At 46.6% G+C, this 19948-nt stretch overlaps 1 protein-coding gene across 1 annotated transcript in view; it reads left to right on the top strand.

Moving 5' to 3' along the window:
- Positions 1–19948, top strand: part of Tecta (tectorin alpha) — a 68883-nt gene that overhangs the window by 8366 nt on the left and 40569 nt on the right. Inside the window, exons 4-9 of the mRNA XM_036192464.1 lie at positions 1525–1662; positions 2041–2206; positions 5592–6004; positions 11258–11828; positions 13706–14298; positions 15610–16183. Coding sequence (XP_036048357.1) covers positions 1525–1662; positions 2041–2206; positions 5592–6004; positions 11258–11828; positions 13706–14298; positions 15610–16183 — 2455 coding nt within the window. The remainder of the gene's footprint in view (positions 1–1524; positions 1663–2040; positions 2207–5591; positions 6005–11257; positions 11829–13705; positions 14299–15609; positions 16184–19948) is intronic.

Genomic DNA, 19948 nt, shown 5'->3' with positions numbered 1-19948 from the left:
CAAAACAAAACAAACAACCTCCCCCCAAAAAAAACCCCAAAACTGATAGAAATTCTGTTCAGAGCAGGAATGCTGGTGTGAAAAAGGTCCAGCTTCAGTCCTTGCACGACCCTACCTTTGCACCTATCCTTCCCCTCTGGCCCCACTAGTGATCTTGTAGAAACCTTGAGTTTATTGATCATTCACTTCTGTGTCCCACTTTCCTCTTTTGTTGAACAGGCCCAAAGAATGAAGGCATATACCCAGCCAACTCTATCATAAACGCCATCTGCTGTGGCAGGCACGGGGCCGGAGGAGAAGGCGCTCTTTTACAAAAGGGGCTTTTCTTTACTAGCAAGGTGTTCCTCCCTGGGACAGTCTAGAATGGGCTTCCAAGATCGTCCACCCCAGTCTGATTACACAGGATAGGAATTTGGGCCTTCCTCTGCTCTCTCACTGAATGCTAACTGGGATGCTATCGGGCAGATGGGAAAAGGGCTGGGCTTGAACAGAGAAAGGTCATAACTGCTACTTTTAATTCTACTTTGATTTGCATTTCCTGAAAACACAGACCCAAGGGTGGGGGATTAGGGAAGGGAAATAGGAAAGGCCGAAGCTTGATGCAGCTTGTATCTGAGGACCAACTGCAAGGTTGGTTTGGATTTATGTGACACCTCTATCCTCTCAAAAGTTGATGATTAAGAAAGCATGGAGTGACAGTGCTCTAAGAGTAGGCTGGGTGCTCTGGCTCCAATCCCATGTTCCACAGCCCTGTCACTGCTCAGTTTCCAGCAACTCATTCCACTCAGTCCTTAGTTGCTTAGCTCGAAATGGAATGAACCCAAACTGTTGCCCATATTAACTTTGGTCTGAGTTACAGATGAGCACTGAGGATTTTACAGATACAAAGTAATGCATAAATGCTCAATTAGAGGAACAATTTCCTTCCAGAAAGTGCTTCTTAAAAATCACTTCCCAACTTTCATTTTAAAAAGGGGAGACATCTCATCCAGACTAGCGATGTTTTCCAGGAACAGGGAGAGCCCACACCAGAGGGCCACTTAGATGGAGCTTTGGGTTCACTGCGTCCCTCCCCGCCCCACCCTGCCCACTCTCGCTGTGGGTGTAGGTATTTGTGCTGAGGTCCCCCGGCTTGACTCTTTCCTATAGTTTATTCTCATACCGCCATCTATCGGTGCTCTCAAGTCATAGCATGCTCAGGCAGGTCCTTTGCATCTTCTCTGTTTTGGTCCAAGGGAGATGTCAGGGGATGGGGGGGGGGGGGGGGTGGGGGGATTGAGTCAGACTCCAGGTTTATCTCAGCCAATTTCTCTTTTGGATGCACAGTCCTACACATCTTGCTTTTTTTCCACTGGAGGCGAGAACAAATTTCGAGGGATGGCAGAGCGTGAGGGCTGGGCTGCGGTGCAGTTCGGGGCTGTTTGGGGGTAGGGTGGAGGGTGTGGGGGGGTGCATAGTGGTTGTGGGAGGAGGGGAGCCACCACTGGGTGATGAGCTCCTGAGCTTGTTCTGCACATTCTGCAGGTGAACACCTTCCAGGCTGTGCTGGTGTCTGACGGCTCGTACACGTTCACACTCTTTAATTACTATGAAATCAACTGGACTACTGGGACAGCCAGTGGTGGTGACCCCCTGACAGGCCTTGGAGGTGTGATGGCACAGGTAGGAGGTTCCTGTATCATCCTCTTGTAGGTCTAAATCACTACATCCCTTGCTTGCTTTTCCCAGCATCGTGGACAGAGTCCTGCCAATGCCTTTGTTCTAGAAACACATGCCTGATCTTGTAGTTGCACTGAGGGGACTAGCCCTGTCCATCTTTGATACCGTAATGTGGGTGTGGGGTGAATTAGACAGGCCTTCCACACCTTGAACCCTGGCGGAGTCCAGGAAAAGGAACCTCTTGTTTCCAAGTGGTGATGAATTCTTAAAATAAAGTAGTTTGCTCAGCTAAGTAACAGTAACAGGGATGGTATGCACTCAATCTCTCTCTCTCTCTCTCTCTCTCTCTCTCTCTCTCTCTCTCTCAAACACATTCTCCAGGCGGGATTTAATGGTGGAAACCTCACGAATTTCTTCAGCCTTCCAGGGTCAAGAACTCCTGAGATTGTAAATATCCAAGAGACCACGAATGTCAATGTTCCAGGACGCTGGGCATTTAAAGTTGATGGGAAGGAAATTGACCCGGCCAATGGCTGCACCTCCAGGGGTAAACCTCTCCTCTTTTTCTCTGACAGAGCAGGGTTCCTTTCCCTTAGATTGACAGGAGAGCTTTCCAGCCACGGGGAGAGGACTCATTCCTGGTGGCTTACTCTTTTGACATCTCTCAGCTGCGGGATGGAGATCAAGGTAATTTTAGCATGCACATTCATCGCCCTGGGGAGCAACCCTGCATGTGGTGCACTTCGGAGCCCTTGCCTGTGGTGTGCATGTAGCTACTAGCTTGGAATGTCTCCAAAGTGCACCAGGATCTTAAGTGATTTCTCAGCCAGATGGACAGAAGGGAGCCCTCCTGTCTCGCGTTATTTTTGCTGTTGTTGTTGTTGCCCCGCTTAAGATTCCATCCTCATCATTACTCTTCTTCTGCCATCTGCCCTTTGTAGATCCACAGGAGTGGGTGAACCTGGAGTGTCGCCAAGTCCCTGTAATGGTAAATCAGTAGCTCCTAGTACAGGGAGAAAAAGAGTTTTTAGGGGAGATCCTAAAATCCTCTCAGGGGTAGAAAGACATTTCAGGGATTGGGGGAATCAAAGCTGCTTTAGGTCTGTGTGAACAGGCTCCTTGGTGAGTTCCCTTTACATTGGCCTCTGTAGTGTGACATCTTTTCTCAACTGCCAAGATCTCTTCAGATGTACACAATAGCCCTGGAGTTCTCACAGGAGCAGCCCTGGGTATTGATTCCTGCCTCCTATGTATTCAAAGTATCCAGGAAACAGGATTTCTGTTAATATCTCTGCGTGTAGAAGTAGAGGCTACAGCAATAAGAAGCAAGAAATTGTCTGTTTATCTAATGCCCACCTATTGGCTGATCCATCTGCACTACACTCCTGTCATCTACCTCTCCATCCTCTTGCCGAGCTACTCACCCATCCAACATTCCCCTCTCCATCCACCCTGTCTGCATCTACAGTTCTATTCACTCTTTTGCCTAGCCACCCATCCAACCATCCTCCCATCCATGCATTATTCTTCTGATCAATCCATCTATTCACATGCCTCCATCTGTCCACTGATCCACTGAGCCATCTGTTCACCCATTTTATCTTTCTAAAGAACAATGTAAGAAACCTGTTGAACCCCAGCTACTCTTTGGGTAGCAGAGATGTCAGTATTAGAGTTGCCCATGATAATATTACAGTAAAAGGAATAGACAGACATAATGGTGACATGGTGTAGCACTTATAATAAACATGGTACAGGGTATTGAGGAAACACAGGAAGTATTGGGGTAAAGTGATTGCAGATCTGTAAGAACCTTTTGCATTGGGATAAGGGGATCTCTCCTCCTTGGGTAGGAAGAGGAAGCATAATCTGCATATTTTGCTGCCAGACATCTCTCTTGACTCAGGTTTAATTTTCAATATATAGAAAAGCCAGTTTCATATGGTCTAAAGTTCCCATGCCTTCTGCATCCATCCACTGATTTACCTACCCTCTGACTTTGCCCTAAGGCAAGGTTATGTGTGATGGTGGCTTGCCGGGGCATCTTAGCCTTGTAGACTCTGTGATGTCCTTCATGTTGGAATAAGAAGCAAGTGCTAGGCAGCTAAATGGATATTAAACTGGATAGGAAAGCATCTAGGCCCAGAGTCCCTCATGATTCCTGAGACTGTCTCTCTTCCCTCATGGGAAGGTCAACACAACACTACTTAACATCTGTGTGAGATACAGTCCCCTTGCTTCCTCATCTCAGTCCCGGACTCTCACCCCAACATGTCTTCCCTTTGCTCAAGTACTGAAGAGTTCACTGACTGTGGACTACACCATGAGTTCTCAGCGGTGACCTCTCACCTGAGTCCTGGGAATGAACACCATGGTGATAGACAGCCTTGGCTGGCAGAGCTGTGGGGATAGTCTGATGTCAGCTGTGTGCAATGTTCTCACTCTCACGGCTTTCTTTTCCTGTTGAGTTATGTGTTTGGGTTTCATATGCAGGGCAAATTCAATATCCACACAGGACTTGTGCATTTTTATGTGCCACTGGACATATATCAATCTAATGAGATCAGGATTTGGCCTGGCTTATAGCAAGGGACTCGGTTCCATAGAGATGGCTTATTAAATCATCATTTCACAAACAAAATTATCACAGAGCATCTACCTTTCAGTCCAAACCTCATCTGTTCAGAGATATTTTGCTCTCATTTATTGGAAGCCTGGAAATGCAGAGACTGGAAATGACACTGAGTGAAGGCTGTTAAAAGATACGCAACCTTGAGCTAGTGCCAAAGTGTTGGAGGATTTAGGGCCTGTTTTAAGGGCTGATGCACACAACCTACTAGGAATATGAATGTATCTATTATCTCCTTTTAGGTGCAAATCGCAACAGGTAGGAGGCATAATTGCTTGTTGAGACATTTTCTTGTTGGACAGATATAGAAAGAGTTGTTCCTAAGGTCCCCTGTCTTCTTCTGGGGTTAAGCTGGTAGGCTTGTACAGCCTGCAAGATATTAGGGAATCTTGGTGTGTGTGTGTGTGTGTGTGTGTGTGTGTGTGTGTGTGTGTGTGTGTGTGTGTGTGTGTGTGTGTGTGTGTGTGTGTGTGTGTGTGTGTATTAGATAATTTATTCAGGGAAATGATTTTAAAGATTAAATGTCTGCCAAATAAATGGTAGTGAATATTTATTAAAAATTAGCACATGCCTTAAAGCCATTCCCCTGGTCTTCCCCTGACCTAGACTTGGTCAGGAGGTTCACTCCAGAAGATAAAGAGAGAAATACCAGACTTGGGCAGGGCCTGGAGCTGGAGGGAAAAGAACTTTAAGGCTTGAAATTCAGCCTGAGCAGCAGCTGTAGTATTTATGTACCTTTGAAAGTAGCACAGAAGAGGTCAGTCTTCTCTAGAATATTCCCAGGAAGCTAGGATTTATGTCTGCCTCCTGATTTGTGCTGTTGACCTTTTGGGGTACATGCTGCCTGGACTGTTGATTAAATGAACAAATTAGGAAATAAACAACCGATTGCCGAGTCCTGTGGCTATCCGCAGGGTCTGCTTTTGGAATGCCCTTGCTCGTATTCTTGAAAAGGAAATGGCTTCTGAGTGTCAGAGACTTTCCCACAGATGAAGGCAATGTGTTTTTGCTTGTCTGTGGGCTTGCTCACCAGCTGGGGAGTTAACAATGCCAGCAGCTCACACTGGATTCAGACCCACTCAGCTTGGAATCTTGGCTGAGTTGCTGAGAGATGTTGAATGAATTATTCAACTGCTCTTCAGCCTCAGTTTCCCCAATTGTCAAATGAGGTTGACAGTCCATAATCTCTAACTAAGAGGGTTCATGAGTGGCATGAGAAGGCAAGATCAAAGCAAAGCCTTTGTCCCAGTGCCTGGCACAAAGGGGAAGTAGTAAGCGTTGGCTCTGATGTCCTTATTCCCAGGACAGTTCCTTCGGCGAGGGGAGGTGTTTTGGGATGACCTGAACTGTACCATCAAGTGCCGCTGTCTGGATTTTAACAATGAGATCTACTGTCAGGAGACCTCCTGCAGCCCCTACGAGGTGTGCGAACCTAAGGGCCGATTCTTCTACTGCAGCCCTGTGGAGACCAGCACCTGTGTGGTGTTTGGGGAGCCACATTACCACACTTTTGATGGCTTCCTCTTCCACTTCCAAGGCTCTTGTGCTTACCTATTGGCCCGACAGTGTCTACAAACCTCCAGCCTCCCCTTCTTCAGTGTGGAGGCCAAGAATGAGCACCGAGGGGGCTCTGCTGTCTCATGGGTGAAGGAGCTCTCTGTTGAGGTCAATGGCTACAAGATTCTCATCCCGAAAGGGAGCTATGGAAAAGTCAAGGTAAGACCCTCCATATATCATGGAGAGATGGGGAATCCAGAAATGCTTCAGCCTGGGGAAAGCTTCCCTCTGTCTACCATTTTGTTGTTGGTCTTTCTATAATGCCAAACAGGTAGATGCCCTTCTTGCCTTGGAAGATGCTTTAATGGGCCAAAGTTTATTTGTGCAAAAGCCTCATAGTGAGACCATATCTTTAAAGAAAAAGCACATTTACACCCCTAGTTCCCTTACTGGAGGATACATACTTCCATATGTACATGGATACACATACATACATGTCTCTCAGAAGTCACTGTAACAGAAAGACAAGCTTAGTTCCTCATAGACTTGGCTTGCAATAATTAAAAGTCATATGGTCACACCCAGGCTACAGGGGAAGCACAGAGTGCTTACTTACCCCTAATTCAGTATAGCCTTAGGGTCATACTCAACCTACCTCAGGACCCCATCCTGCCCAAGAACTGTTATTTCATTTACAGAGAAACTTCTACATTGATTGATGTCTCCACAGGCATCACCCTAAAGCAGTCTTGGTGATATGCTTAGTAAGTCCTGTATGAAAAGATCCCAGGAAAGCTTTACTCAAATGCCCCTCTGCAGAATCCCCCACTTCTGCCCACACCCACAGAGAGGAACACAAATCTCTGCTGGCCTGTTTGGCATATGGAAATGACTCCTGTTATAGGGGCATTGAGGGAAAGCCTGAAGCTACTAGCAATTACTCAATTGGTAGAGGCCTCAGTTTTCATAATGCTAATGAAGACCTTGTTGTAACCATGTATTTATTCAAATAGTCATAACTTGGAGACCACAAGGGTGCAACCCATGCAGTCCTTAATCCTGTTGCATGGTTGTTAAGTAGAATACCAAACAGAACGAATAATAATAATAATAATAAATGTGTTGTAGTTTTCTTTGCTGCAGCTTAGTCAACAAAAGGCAAAAGCCTGGGAACTAATTCCACTTTTTCTGGCTCTGCCATTCTCAAGTCTGCAGCTCATGAGCTTTATAATCAGGAAAGTGAGCTATGATCACAGTTGAAATGCCAATTTGCTTGTTATTTGGCTAGTCTCTCTGGGGACAGGATCCTATATCAGTGAAGGATTTTGGTACAGAAGTTTGGAATTTTTCTACTGCACATTTATATTGTGCCATTGAGTGCCATCTTTATCCTTGTGGTTAGATACATCTCTGGCTAATTTTTTTTCACCAGCTTTCCCAGTTCCCCTGTGTTGTAAAACTGGTGTGTCTGAGACCAGTAGTTGAAAAGAAAGTGTCATGCTTCGCCCCTACTTTCCATTTTGATTAAAATTCCTTTTTGCTCACGCTTGGACTTTTTACTTCTTTTTTCTTTTTTAATGAAAGAAAGGATCCTGTCGTCTCTTTCAGGCCCCGCAGCTCTGCTAATTTCGCATGGCTCTGTTCCACTGTCCAGGCGTAGGGCATGGATTCCTCAATTTTCTGTAGCGACAGGGAGATGTGGATGTGAATATAAATGCTTCAGAAAGAAAAGGTTATGTGACTCCAACTGCAAGCTAACAATGGCGTCCTTTTCCTTTTGCCAAATGGTTTCCAGTGCCTCTGAATCCACCTGCCACACTGGGCAGAGTGGCTAGATGGATGCAGGGCCCTGACCCAGGGTGATGTGGGGACAGCCAGAGAGAGGCCCAGGAAACAGGAAGGAGCCCAAGACAATTGGGAAGCAGCTGACTTCCTAGCCATATTGTGCCATGCCTGGAATGGCCCAAGTTGCATCCTTGCAAACCACAGGTCCCCTTTCTCCAACCTTGTCTCCATTTGCTGGATTAGAAGCTGCATTCTTTCAATGGTGACTCTGCTGAGTCCATTCTCAAATGATAAAGTAAACAATTTGGGTTATACATGCTAATGAATTTCAAAGAAAGCCAGCATCCACACCTAGCAAATATCTCTTAGTGATTACAGGCTTTCTGGTTTCTCCCCATCCTGAACCTGAATGGTTTAGGTTCCACATTGCAGGGGATGTGCAGGCCATCTAGCCCACAGGGGGTGGAGAGCTCTGACTGTGGATTGGGACCTGCCCAATACCTGTGCTATCACTGCCATCAGGGTGGCGTCTGGCTTCATTTTTCTTTTCTGCAAAGTGAGGGAAGTTGTGTCTCTGGATCAGGCACCTAGGCTATAGCCTGTGCTTGGTTGTCACACTCAGAGCTGATCCAGGCAGTTTGAAGCAGCGGTGAAGCATGGCTTTGGACCTGAGCAGGTATCCGGTTCTGTCACAAGCTCTATCCTCAATTAAAATAAAGAGAACATGCTAAGAACCTTTCAGGCTTCATGAACATTAACTACAACAAACATGTGCATCCCTCAGCACAGAGCCTGGCACACAGTAGGCACTCAGCACATGATGGTTCCATATTACCATCTCCAAGACCCACACTTTGTGATTTCTCTTCTCCCTCCCCACCCTATCCCTGTGCACATCCTAGGAGAGACCTTTTGACAAGGAAAGTACCTAGAACACAAGGAGAAGGAAAAGCAAAGAGATCTGTCTGTTGCTAGTGAATTAAAAGTAGGAATGAATCTTCTACCATTGCTAAAGTCTGAAGGTTTATGCCCTCCCCATTCAGATGTTGATGTTCTATGAATAAATTCTCATGAGGGTAGTGTTAGAAGATGGGGTGGTGGAAATAATTAGGTGATGAGGGTGGAACCCTCATGAATATGATTAGTGCCCTATAGAAGGCCATAAGAAGGCCTTTCTATCACATGAATACATAGCTATGAACCAGAAAACTGGCCTTTACAAACACTAATCTGTTGACATTCCTATCTTGAAATTCTTGGCTTCTTGAATATTCTGTGGTTTAAAAAATTTTTATTGTAACTCAAGCAGTCTGAGACAGAACATTGGTACCAGGAGTGGGGTGAGGCCATGAAAAACACCTAAAAATGTAGTAGTAGCTTTAAAACTGGGCACTAAGTAGAAGGTGTCAGAATTTTGAGGTACAAACAAGTCAGAGCCTATATCACTATGAATAGACCAGTTAGGGTAATTCTGTTGAGGGTCTGCTTCCAATCTCAGAGAATACATGTGATGTTTACTTTAGTAAACGTTGAGAGCAATATCTGGACAGTTTATCACCTCATTTCCAACTCAGGATGTAATGACCCAATGGAAGCTAAGACCCCTGTCCATATGTTTCCATACGCCAGAAACCGGTATGAATCTAGGTCAGCCTGGAAAGTCCAAGTGTATTTAAAGTCAGGCCCACTGAGGACGCTGATGGGACTAATCATCCCACCCCGGCTCTTGAACATGAACATCTTCAGAAGCTGGGCAGAGTAAGTGTGGCAATAAAGCTGGGCTCTCTGTTAGAGGCATTTCAGACCACCTGTTCATGTTCTCCAGCAGACTGAGATTCACTCTTGAGTCTTCCCCCAGTTCTTATCCACCCACAAGAGAGACTAAGGGGGACAACTGAGTAGGCCGCCCAGCTTGTCCCTCCCACTTGGTGTCTGGTTTTGGTTTTTACCTCTGCCTTCTCTTGGGCCCTGGCAGCAGCTGCCTGGCTAGGCTCCTTGCTTCTCTTCTGACTTAGTTCAGCAAACACTTCCTGCCAGCCAGGATCAGCTTCCTGAAATGCCAAGTTCCTGTGCGGGTTTCTTTGTTTACACTCCTTTAGAGGCTCTCTCCCTACTGAGTAGAAATTCAGCTCTGTTTGTGTTGTCTTTTTTTTTTTTTAAGGTGGTTGAAAGGCCCTTCAAGGTCTGTTCTCAACATGGGAGCCAGAGTGGTTCTGTCAAAGCAGAAGTCAGATCTCAGCAGATCCTTTGTTTTAAATACCCTCTTGGTTCAACGTTTTGCCCAGAGCTAAAGCCGGAGCCCTTTCTTGTTCTGGCTGCTACTCTGCCTGATATCAGCTCCCACTGCCCTCGCCTGCTTGCTCAGCTCAGTTGCATGGAGACACTGCTGACTATAGCACCCCCACCTTAGGGCCTCCTGATCTCTCCCTGTGACCTCTCCCTCCAAAGCTCCTTCCTCTCTCAAATGCCACCTTCCCATGGAGCTGTGTCCTGGCCATTCACTTATAGTTATAAAGCTTCTTTCTGAACCCTGGGATCTGTAATCCACACTCACACATTGTTAGACATTATATACCTTTGTTTTGCTAGTGGTTAGTTTCCCTAGATAAACACTAGGTTATGCAAGGAAGGGAATTTTGACCAACTCACTTGTTGGTAATCCCAAACTCTTAGAACACTGCTTGTCAACAGAGCAGCCCTAGGACTTGGCCTGTGTCTTAAGCTTCATCTCTGGCTACTGATTTCCTCAGCATTCCTGAATATCTCATGACTGGTCCTATCCCACACAGTTACCTCTACTCCCCTGCCTTTATTCTTTTGTCCTGGAATTCTCTGCTCAATGCCCACCCCAGGGTTTTTATCTGGCAACTTGAGTTTATCTTCAAAAACTCAAATCAGATTTAACTGCCTCTAAAATCCTTGTATGAGTCCCTGAGGCTGGGTTAAGTGTTCACTCAGTTCTCCGTTACATCCATTGATTCCTATTTAAAACTGACTACTATAAATATCTGTTTGTGCACCTCTTCTTCACTAGGCTGGGAGCTCCTTGAGGAACAAGGGTGAATATTATTTCTTTAACCCCGTACTTCTCAGATTCTGGCATAGGAATCTTAGCAAGGATTCAGATTTGTTGATGCTGGTGATGGAATGGTGTCGTTCAGATATCAAGAAGCCACAGTGCATCATGCTTAGAGTAAGGCCCTAGCCTGACCTCCAAGACCATCAGCATAGCAAAGTTGTCATAACCACATATCATCTGGCAGGAGGGCCTGGGGTACAGAGGGTGGTGAGGGGGTCATAGAGCATATTCGATACCCCGGACTTAATGGGTCTTTAGAGAGATAAAAAGGGAAATCAAAGTGATATACCTTTCTGGCAAAAGTTTGAAGTCAGGCTAGTGCCGGGCAAGAAGGGTACCAGCCAGCCAGTACCCAGAGACATGCACAATGGCCCAAGAACTGTCAGAGCTATTGGGCTCAAATGCCCAGTGCCCTCTGGCCCACAGCTCACCATTATCTAAGTATTTCCCCCCAGACATTAGCCACAGTAAGAGGTAAGAGCATGGAAGCCTGGGAACTTGGGGCGACTGTTCTCTCCATGACAGTTGTTCTGCCATCCCTTGCCAACCTGTGCTGCAGCACATGCATGGCCACCTGTTCACCTGCCTTTTACTGTTGCTGTTGGCAGGTTAATGACCTAGTGACTTCTTTGCCCGTCACCTTAGAGTTGGGGGCAGTGAAAATCTACCAGAGTGGCATGTCTACTGCCGTGGAAACAGATTTTGGGCTCTTAGTGACGTTCGACGGTCAGCACTACGCCTCCATTTCCATCCCAGGCTCTTACATAAACTCCACCTGTGGGCTCTGTGGGAACTACAATAAAAACCCACTGGATGACTTCCTCCGACCAGATGGCAGGCCTGCCATGTCGGTGCTGGACCTGGGAGAGAGCTGGCGTGTCTATCATGCCGACTGGAAGTGTGGCTCTGGCTGTGTGGACAATTGTACTCAGTGTGATGCTGCCACAGAGGCCCTCTACTTTGGTTCTGACTACTGCGGCTTCCTCAACAAGACAGACGGCCCACTCTGGGAGTGTGGCACTGTAGTGGATGCCACGGCTTTCGTGCACAGCTGTGTGTACGACCTGTGCAGTGTGAGGGACAATGGCACGCTCCTCTGCCAAGCCATTCAGGCCTACGCCTTGGTGTGTCAAGCCCTGGGCATCCCAATCGGAGACTGGAGAATCCAAACTGGGTGTGGTAAGCTGGTGTGCCATCTTATGAAAGGTGTCCCCTATACCTGGGGCAGGGGTAGGAGCTTAGGCCTCCTCCAGACCCTGTTAAGAACGATGGTCCAAGAGTGAGGGTGGGGTTGAAATACCATAAATTATATAGAATAAACTATGAAGAGATCTTTCCTTCACCTCTCCCACTGTCAGAACTAAAAAATACGGCACCGTCGACGAACATAAGGCATCTGAAAACAGGAAATGAACAATAGGAAATACATGGCTAGGGGAAACCCCATAGTGGGGATAACAGCCTGGAGCTGAGCCAGCGGGGAGGGCTTCCACAGTTGGGGTGGCTGTTGAGGAAGTGCAGATGGTATTTAGGGGAAGAGCCCGCATGGGGGAATGGCTTCCCTCCTAGGCCGAGGCTTCTGCCATGGCTCTTTAGTGCCTTAGCTTTGGTCCCCACCCACAAAGCCTTCAGAGTTCCTGCCGTTTCTTCTGCAGCATCTGATCTGGTCCGAGAAAGGGCTGTGAACAGAGAACACAGCCTATCAGGAAGGAAGCCCTTTTCTTGCCTAGCCAGAAGTAGTCAGGGGGAGCCTTGGACCTGTGGGAGTATCCAGGTCCTTTTACAATAGGCTTGTGGATGAAGTTTTCCCATACTGCTTAGTTTCTTACTATGTCTCTCCACCCCACTGTCCCATTTAAGCCTCCCCTTTCCTACTTATATAAATGCACAATAATAACTTGTCTCCTTCCTGGTCCCTCGTTCCCTTCGTAGGAGTAAATAGTTTCTGTTCATGCCTTTGAGAGGTGGTGGAGATGAGATTTAAAAGTTTCTCTGAATTCCAAGGCTAGAGGGAGCTTCCCTCCACAAGCGTGGGTTGGATCCACATAAATCATCATGTGTCAGATTCAAATCTCAGTATATTGGTCACACTACCAAGTGACAGTGAATCTTTCATGCTGTGTGAGTGACTGACCAGCCTCCATTGTACCCTGAGCAGCTATCTCATAATTCACATTCAAGTTGAATATGGCTTCTCATTGAGCCTTATATAATCCAAGAGCATCCAAATTGCCCAACTAAATTTTTATAAACAGTGGATGTATATTTCTCCTAGTGGTCTGGTTCTTGTCTTATAGCTACCCTACCCCTCTTACTGGGATGAATTATATTTAATTCAGAGCTGGTTTACTGGACTTATGACTGCTGAATTCAACTAGATTCAAACATTTATGTAGACTTGAATGCTTTTAAATAAGAGAAGCAAGCTTCTAAGGCACGGACAGCCTTCAGAAGGCAGCTAGCTCCCAGCAAGCCTCCCAGAGGAACAGTCACAAGAACTCTGCAGACTGCTCAGCTTCTTTCTCGTTTTTAATGTCCCAGGAATTTCATTTCCACAGGCTGCCTTGGTCACACTCAAATATTTTAAGTGCCTTCTTGTTTGAAATTTCATGCCTTCAAATTGCTGCTCTAACGGGTACAATTTTCATTTCTCCTGAAAGTTTTATTTCCTCTAAGAACGGGCCATGCTCTTTAAAATCAAGGCATCTGCTATGTCCTTGGTGGAGGATTTGAAAACATCTTCAGGACTGTAGATCCCTAAGTAATAACTCTCTATTCAGGAGTGGGGCTAAGCTAGTCAGGACAGACAACATCAAGGTGAACTTCAGTGGGTAAGTTCAAGTACAATCTCACAGCCCCAGCAGATGTCGAAAGCAATTGTGTCAATACTTATAGGTACCCCCCTTCAGTCTCTTCCCCAGTAAGTGGCCACCTGACCCTCACTCTGGGGCCCTGAATAATCTAGGGGGAGTATTTTTGTTTTCTCCCAGCCCCTGTACTGGTTGGCTTTGGATCTACTCACCTTTGACCGAGCTGTCTTCTTTTCTCTGCACCAGTGTCTACCGTGCGGTGCCCAAGCTTCAGCCATTATTCCGTATGCACCAGTAGTTGCCCTGACACCTGCTCAGATCTGACGGCCTCTCAGAACTGTGCCACACCATGTACAGAAGGTTGTGAGTGCAACGAGGGCTTTGTCCTCAGCACCAGCCAGTGTGTGCCATTGCACAAATGTGGCTGTGACTTCGATGGTCACTACTATACCATGGGGGAGTTCTTCTGGGCCACGGCCAATTGCACGGTGCAGTGCCTATGTGAGGAGGGGGGGGATGTCTACTGCTTCAACAAGACCTGCCGGAGTGGGGAGGTGTGTGCTGTGGAGGATGGTTACCAGGGCTGCTTCCCCAAGCGGGAGACTGTGTGCCTGCTCAGCCAGAACCAGGTGCTACACACATTTGATGGTGCCGCCTATGCTTTCCCATCTGAATTCTCCTACACACTACTCAAGACGTGCCCTGAGCGTCCTGAGTACTTGGAAATTGACATCAACAAGAAGAAGCCTGATGCCGGGCCTGCTTGGCTCCGGGGTCTTCGGATCCTTGTGGCTGACCAAGAGGTCAAGATAGGAGGAGTCGGGGCTTTGGAAGTCAAGGTAAGATTCCTTGCTTCCTTTGAGGGTCTTTGGATGGAGTGATGGAACTTGCCTCTTTCATCTGGGTTGGATTCCTTCCTCTGGCTGTGAGTGGATTGTAAAAAGAACATGCTCCCATATAGAGGCATTTTTTTAAATGATTGACCCAAAATGAGACTCTAGCAGGTGGAGAAATGGAGCCAGGTTGGAATTTTCAGAAATAGATAGAGTAAAACTCACTCTCTATAAGAATAAGTCCCCACAGAAGGCTGCGTGCCAAGCACTATTCTAAGTCTTTTTCATGAAGTAGGTTGTAATATTACCTTTATCATATAGATGTCAAAACCAAGGCACAAAGAGGTTAAGAAATTTCCTTCAAGGACAGACACACAACTTCACAATGGGATTTAAGTGCAAGTAGCCTGGGTGTTGTTGTTTATGTTTTCATGATGTAATAATATCTCTTCTACATGTAGAAGAGAGTTCAAGTTCACAATATGGAAGTCAAGGTAAGATTCCTTGGGGTGCCTTGCCATGCTGCCTCCTTTCCCCCTGACATAGGCTAATGTAGCCATCATCAGGTGTCCAGGCTCATTAGTTCTGGAAGGAATCTTGGGCATCACTTAGAGCAATGTTTGAATCCAGAGAAGATGCCAAGGGGCTGAGTGAGGGTCCCTCAGCTGCCGTGGCTGAGATGAAGCGGTGCTAGGAAAGGATTCTTCCTTCTTTCAGTCTAACATGAATTGAGTGGCATTCTGAAAACACACATCCCCATCATGCAGCCTAGGGAGATTACAAGACACATGTCTGCAGAAGGAAGAGGCTGTGTGCTCAGCCCCATTAGTGAGTTGACAGATTAATCTAGTAAATAGCAGAGATAGGTGAATGGACATTGAGACATTAGCTCTCCTCGATGTGCCCCAATGGTCTGGGGCACAGGGAAAGAATTGAAATCTGATGGCAAAAGAAGGAGCCAGAAAGGTGTGGAGGAAGGGCGCCGTCAGGGAAACAGCGCCTGATGGGAAATTGGCTGCAGGAGGAATACAGCCTCTCAAGACCGTTTAGTTCACTCAGTGTGTCTGTGTGGGACTAGCTTAAGATCTGGGACACACTAAAATAATGAGAGAAGAGGGGTTTCAAAAGAGAGAAACAAGCCTGTGAATAAACAGTCGGTGTCTGTGTGCAGTTTACATATACTTAGTATTTTCAAGCTCAGCTCCTTAGTATTTTCAAGGAGCTGGTCCTGACACAGAGCCAGCTCTTTCCCAGCCCCAGAAGTGGTGGGTCCTGCATGGGTCCCTGTCACTGAGGGCAGCACTTTTGATTTTTCAGCTTAATGGTCAAGATGTGGAATTACCCTTTTTCCATCCTTCGGGGAGGCTGGAGATTTATCGGAACAAAAACAGCACAACTGTGGAGTCCAAGGGCGTGGTGACAATCCAGTACTCTGATGTGGGCCTGTTGTACATCCGGCTGTCCACCATGTACTTCAACTGTACTGGGGGCCTGTGTGGCTTCTTCAACGCCAATGCCAGCGATGAGTTCTGCCTTCCGAACGGCAAGTGCACGGACAACCTGGCAGTGTTCTTGGAGAGCTGGACGACATTTGAGGAAATTTGCAATGGCGAGTGTGGGGACCTGCTGAAGGCCTGTAACAATGACTCAGAGCTGCTCAAGTTCTACCGGAGCCGCTCCCGGTGTGGTATCATCAATGACCCCTCCAACAGCTCCTTCCTGGAGTGCCATGGGGTGGTCAACGTCACTGCCTACTACCGCACCTGCCTTTTTCGCCTGTGCCAGAGTGGAGGCAACGAGTCAGAGCTGTGTGATTCTGTGGCCCGTTATGCCAGTGCTTGCAAGAATGCAGACGTGGAGGTGGGCCCCTGGAGGACCTATGACTTCTGCCGTAAGTTAAGGCTGCACCATGCAGAGGCTAGGGCTGGGGAAGCATGCTCTACCATGTTTTCAGGGCTTCTTAGTGGGACTGAGCTCAAGGGGAGACTGATGGCCCGTCTTTGGTCCCATCCTCAAACTAGACTGTTTATCATCTTTATTTTCATTTTTTTTTTTTGTGTGTGTGTGGTTTGTATGTGTGCATATGCACATGTACATGTGTGTAGAGGCTAGAGATTGACATCGATATCTTCCACTATTCCTCCAAAACCTTACATTTTTTTTTTTTTGGCTTGAAGATTTAAGTTTCTAAATTGTGTGTGTGTGTGTGTGTGTGTGTGTGTGTGTGTGTGTGCGCGCGCGTGCGCGCACACACAGGTTCCTTTGGAGGCCAGAGAACATCCAATGCCTTGGGGCTACAGTTACAGGCCAATATGGGTACTGGGCACCAAACTTAGTCCTCTGCAAAAGCAGTGCATGCTTTTAATTGGTGAGCTGTCTCTTCAGCCCCTCCATCTTCTGAGACAGTGTCTCCTACTGAATCTAGAGCTCACAGACTGGCTAGACTCACCGACCAGAGAGCTCCAGGGAATCCACCTTTCTCAGTGTTGGGGCTATAGACACTTGGGCTTTTATATGGATGCTGGGGCACATAACTAAGGCCTTCATGCTTGTGTGGCAGGTACCTCATCAGCTGAGCCACCTCCCAAGTCCCTTCTTTTCATTTCTAAACACACAGTATCTTTTCACTGGAGAGCAGGTAGCTATGCCATTGACTGGTGGTTTTATCTACAGAGAGCACAGACACCGGGTTAAAGGACCAGAAGCTTTGGTGATAGCTCTGTGGATACCTTCCCCTTGGGCAAAGAAGAGCTCCATTCATTTTGGAAGGGCACAATCAGCCGTAGAGCTTTTCAGGGTGTTGGAGATCAGTGTTTCTCCCTAGGGCAAACCTGAGACTGGCTATTAAGACAGTCCCATGTATCTGGCTCTTCATTTTGTCCCCAGAGTATGTGATCTCTCTCAGCCGGGCAGTGGTGATCCTAGAAGTCATTAGAATAACTCCTGAGCAGACAAGATACCCAACACCCAGCTTATCAGAAGAAGCAGAAGGGGAGGGGCTGAGAGTGTGGAACCCATGCAGGATAGCAAGAATGGCATGAGCAGGACTTATATTATACATCACCCTCTCCCACTAAAAACTTCGTCCCTAAACCAAAACCTAAACCATGAAGACACCAACCTCTTGGTCTGTGTATCTCTGTGTCATCATCCACTCTAAGTTTGATCATTTAAAATTTTTTTAAATAGTTTTAAAGTTACACAAAATTTGTGAGCATTCCTATGTACTCATTAACCAGATTAAACCTGTTGTATCCAGTCTATTTCTTTTGTTTCCTTTCTCCCATCTACTCTCCCCCCACCAACCACAATCTGAGAGTAATTTGCTCATATCATGACCATTTCCTCAACCTTCTGTGACTGTGACAAAATGCCTGAGGGTAACCAATTTACAAAGAGAGAAGCATTATTTTAGTTCATGGTTTCAGCTCAAGGGTTGGTTGGCCCTATTGCTTCTGGGCCTGCAGTGAGGGTGTGTCATGGTGGGGTGCAGGTGGGGAAGAAAACATGTTCATTGTATGAATGGGAGGGAGAGAAAGGACTGGGTTCCCACTGTCCATTTCACGTACACCCCTAATGTTCCAAAGACATGTACCAAACATTTAACTTTTGGGGGACATTTGAGATCCTAGTCAATCACCCATCCCTGTTAGTTCTTCAGTAGATATTTCCTGAGATTTAGGATGCTGGATTATGTAACTGTAGGCAGTTATCTACTTTAGGAATTTTATGTAGATATAACAATTTAACATGCACATCCAATTTTTGTCATCTGACTCAGTAGTGCCTTTTACGTTTTTTTTTTTTCCCCTTTGCACAGATCTGGTCTGGGTTCATGTGTCAATACATGTTTATTGTCCAACAATATGATTGGAACAAACCCTTAGCTGTCTGAGCCCTTTTAAACTAAGATGGCTCCTTATTTAGACTTTGGTGTCACTTGTGGTGAGCCTCAACTGTACACCCCACTCAGCCTCCTGCATGGGCTCTATAAGCAGACTAAGGCTATATCCAGCTTGCCCCTTGTTGGTGAGGTGCATGCTAATGTCCAGGCCAAGGTATAGGTGGAGTGGTTCCTCTCTAGATTTCCCATGAGTTTTCTCATACAACCAAAATGCAAAGTGTGGGGAGATTTTTTTTTTTACATGCTCCTTTGCTGCTATCTGTTAAAATCTCTGTTCTGGTTCAGCACCTACTGTTGATTGTGATTTGTGTTATACTTTTGCACTGTGATTAGCAGATGACAACAATTTCCAGGTCCAGTACTGTCTTCCCTACTTTAGCAGTCAGGGCTCTCCATCCGCTGTAGGTAAGAGCCCCCTCATCTCTCCCAATTGTCCCTCAGTTGATCGACCTATCCACTCATACCTTGTGTCTCTCTCCCACCTCATCTCAACAATATAGACATTGATTCTGGGGTTTTTTAAGGTCTTATATTTCATATCACATTTAAGAAGTATTCTTGGTGTTAAAATTGTTCCCTGTTTGGCCTGTGGAAACCTTCAAACTGACTTCTGTCCTTTGTTATACCTCTGGTGTGCTTTTTAGCACTGTCTTACTTTCAGATCAAACAGGAGGCTCATATTTATCTCTGAACTCTCTCCTCCCTGGGTGGCATTCAGCCCTTACATCAAGGGGCTCTAGTTCCTTTTGGTGAGGGGTGTTGTAGAGACAAACATCTGGGTATCAGTTACCCAGTGCTCTCGGGGGATATCTTTGTTTTGCTATAGGCTCTTTCAACAGAGTTAAATACACACACACACACACACACACACACACACACACACACAGATACACACACACAGATACACACACACACACAGATACACACACAGATACACACACACAGATACACACACACAGATACACACACACACACACACACACACACACACACACACACCTTTAAGCCTCTGATTTATGAATTTCAGAAATCCAATGAGTTGTGTGGCAGGCCTGATGGCTGTCAATTTGGGAGAGTATGTTCCTGATGAGTCTGAGCTTCCTTCAGAAGGAACTAGTAACAGATGCCATGAGTCCTGAAGCTGAACTCTTCACAAAGTCACCTTCAGCAGGAGAGCCACTACGTTCCTGTTGACTGCTCTGCCTAGTGAGATCTTGAACTACTTCCCCAAAGCCACTCTGCTCTGCTCTCCCACACACCTCCTCGCTTCAGCCTCTCTAGCATGGCTTCTGTCTCTGCTCTCACACTCAGTTTGCTGGCTGGATTTCACACATGGTGTGGAACCGCCAAGTTCCCCTACCCTGGATCTATGCTACTGCCAGGTCATCCTGTTAGACAACTAGCTCCTGCTGGGAAGGAGTGCTGGTGGGTCGTTTTGTACTGTACCCAGCACATTTGGGTGGCACTCAGTTTAGCCTGGCCTGGCTGTGAGGGCTCTTGAGAAAGGCACATCACCAAGCCTCATCCAGGCCAATGGAGTGGAGGCAGCCTGTGTAAGTACTCTTTACCGGGGGATTTGGGCACAGGTGGGCACATGGAGCATATAGCTTCATTGGGAAGGGAGCCAGGCTTACACCTGGCCCATCCACTAGGTTGGCTCATTTGGATCTGTTGAGAATGACCAAAGTGTGCACACTCGATCAGTCAGCTATCTGAGTATCGAGGGCTTGTTATGACTGGGTCCTGAAAAAT

The sequence above is a fragment of the Onychomys torridus genome, chromosome 7 (genome assembly GCF_903995425.1).
Source record: "Onychomys torridus chromosome 7, mOncTor1.1, whole genome shotgun sequence".
Classification (NCBI taxonomy): Eukaryota; Metazoa; Chordata; class Mammalia; order Rodentia; family Cricetidae; genus Onychomys; species Onychomys torridus.
Note: the sequence above shows the minus strand (reverse complement) of the source record. Positions and strands in the feature narration are given on the sequence as shown.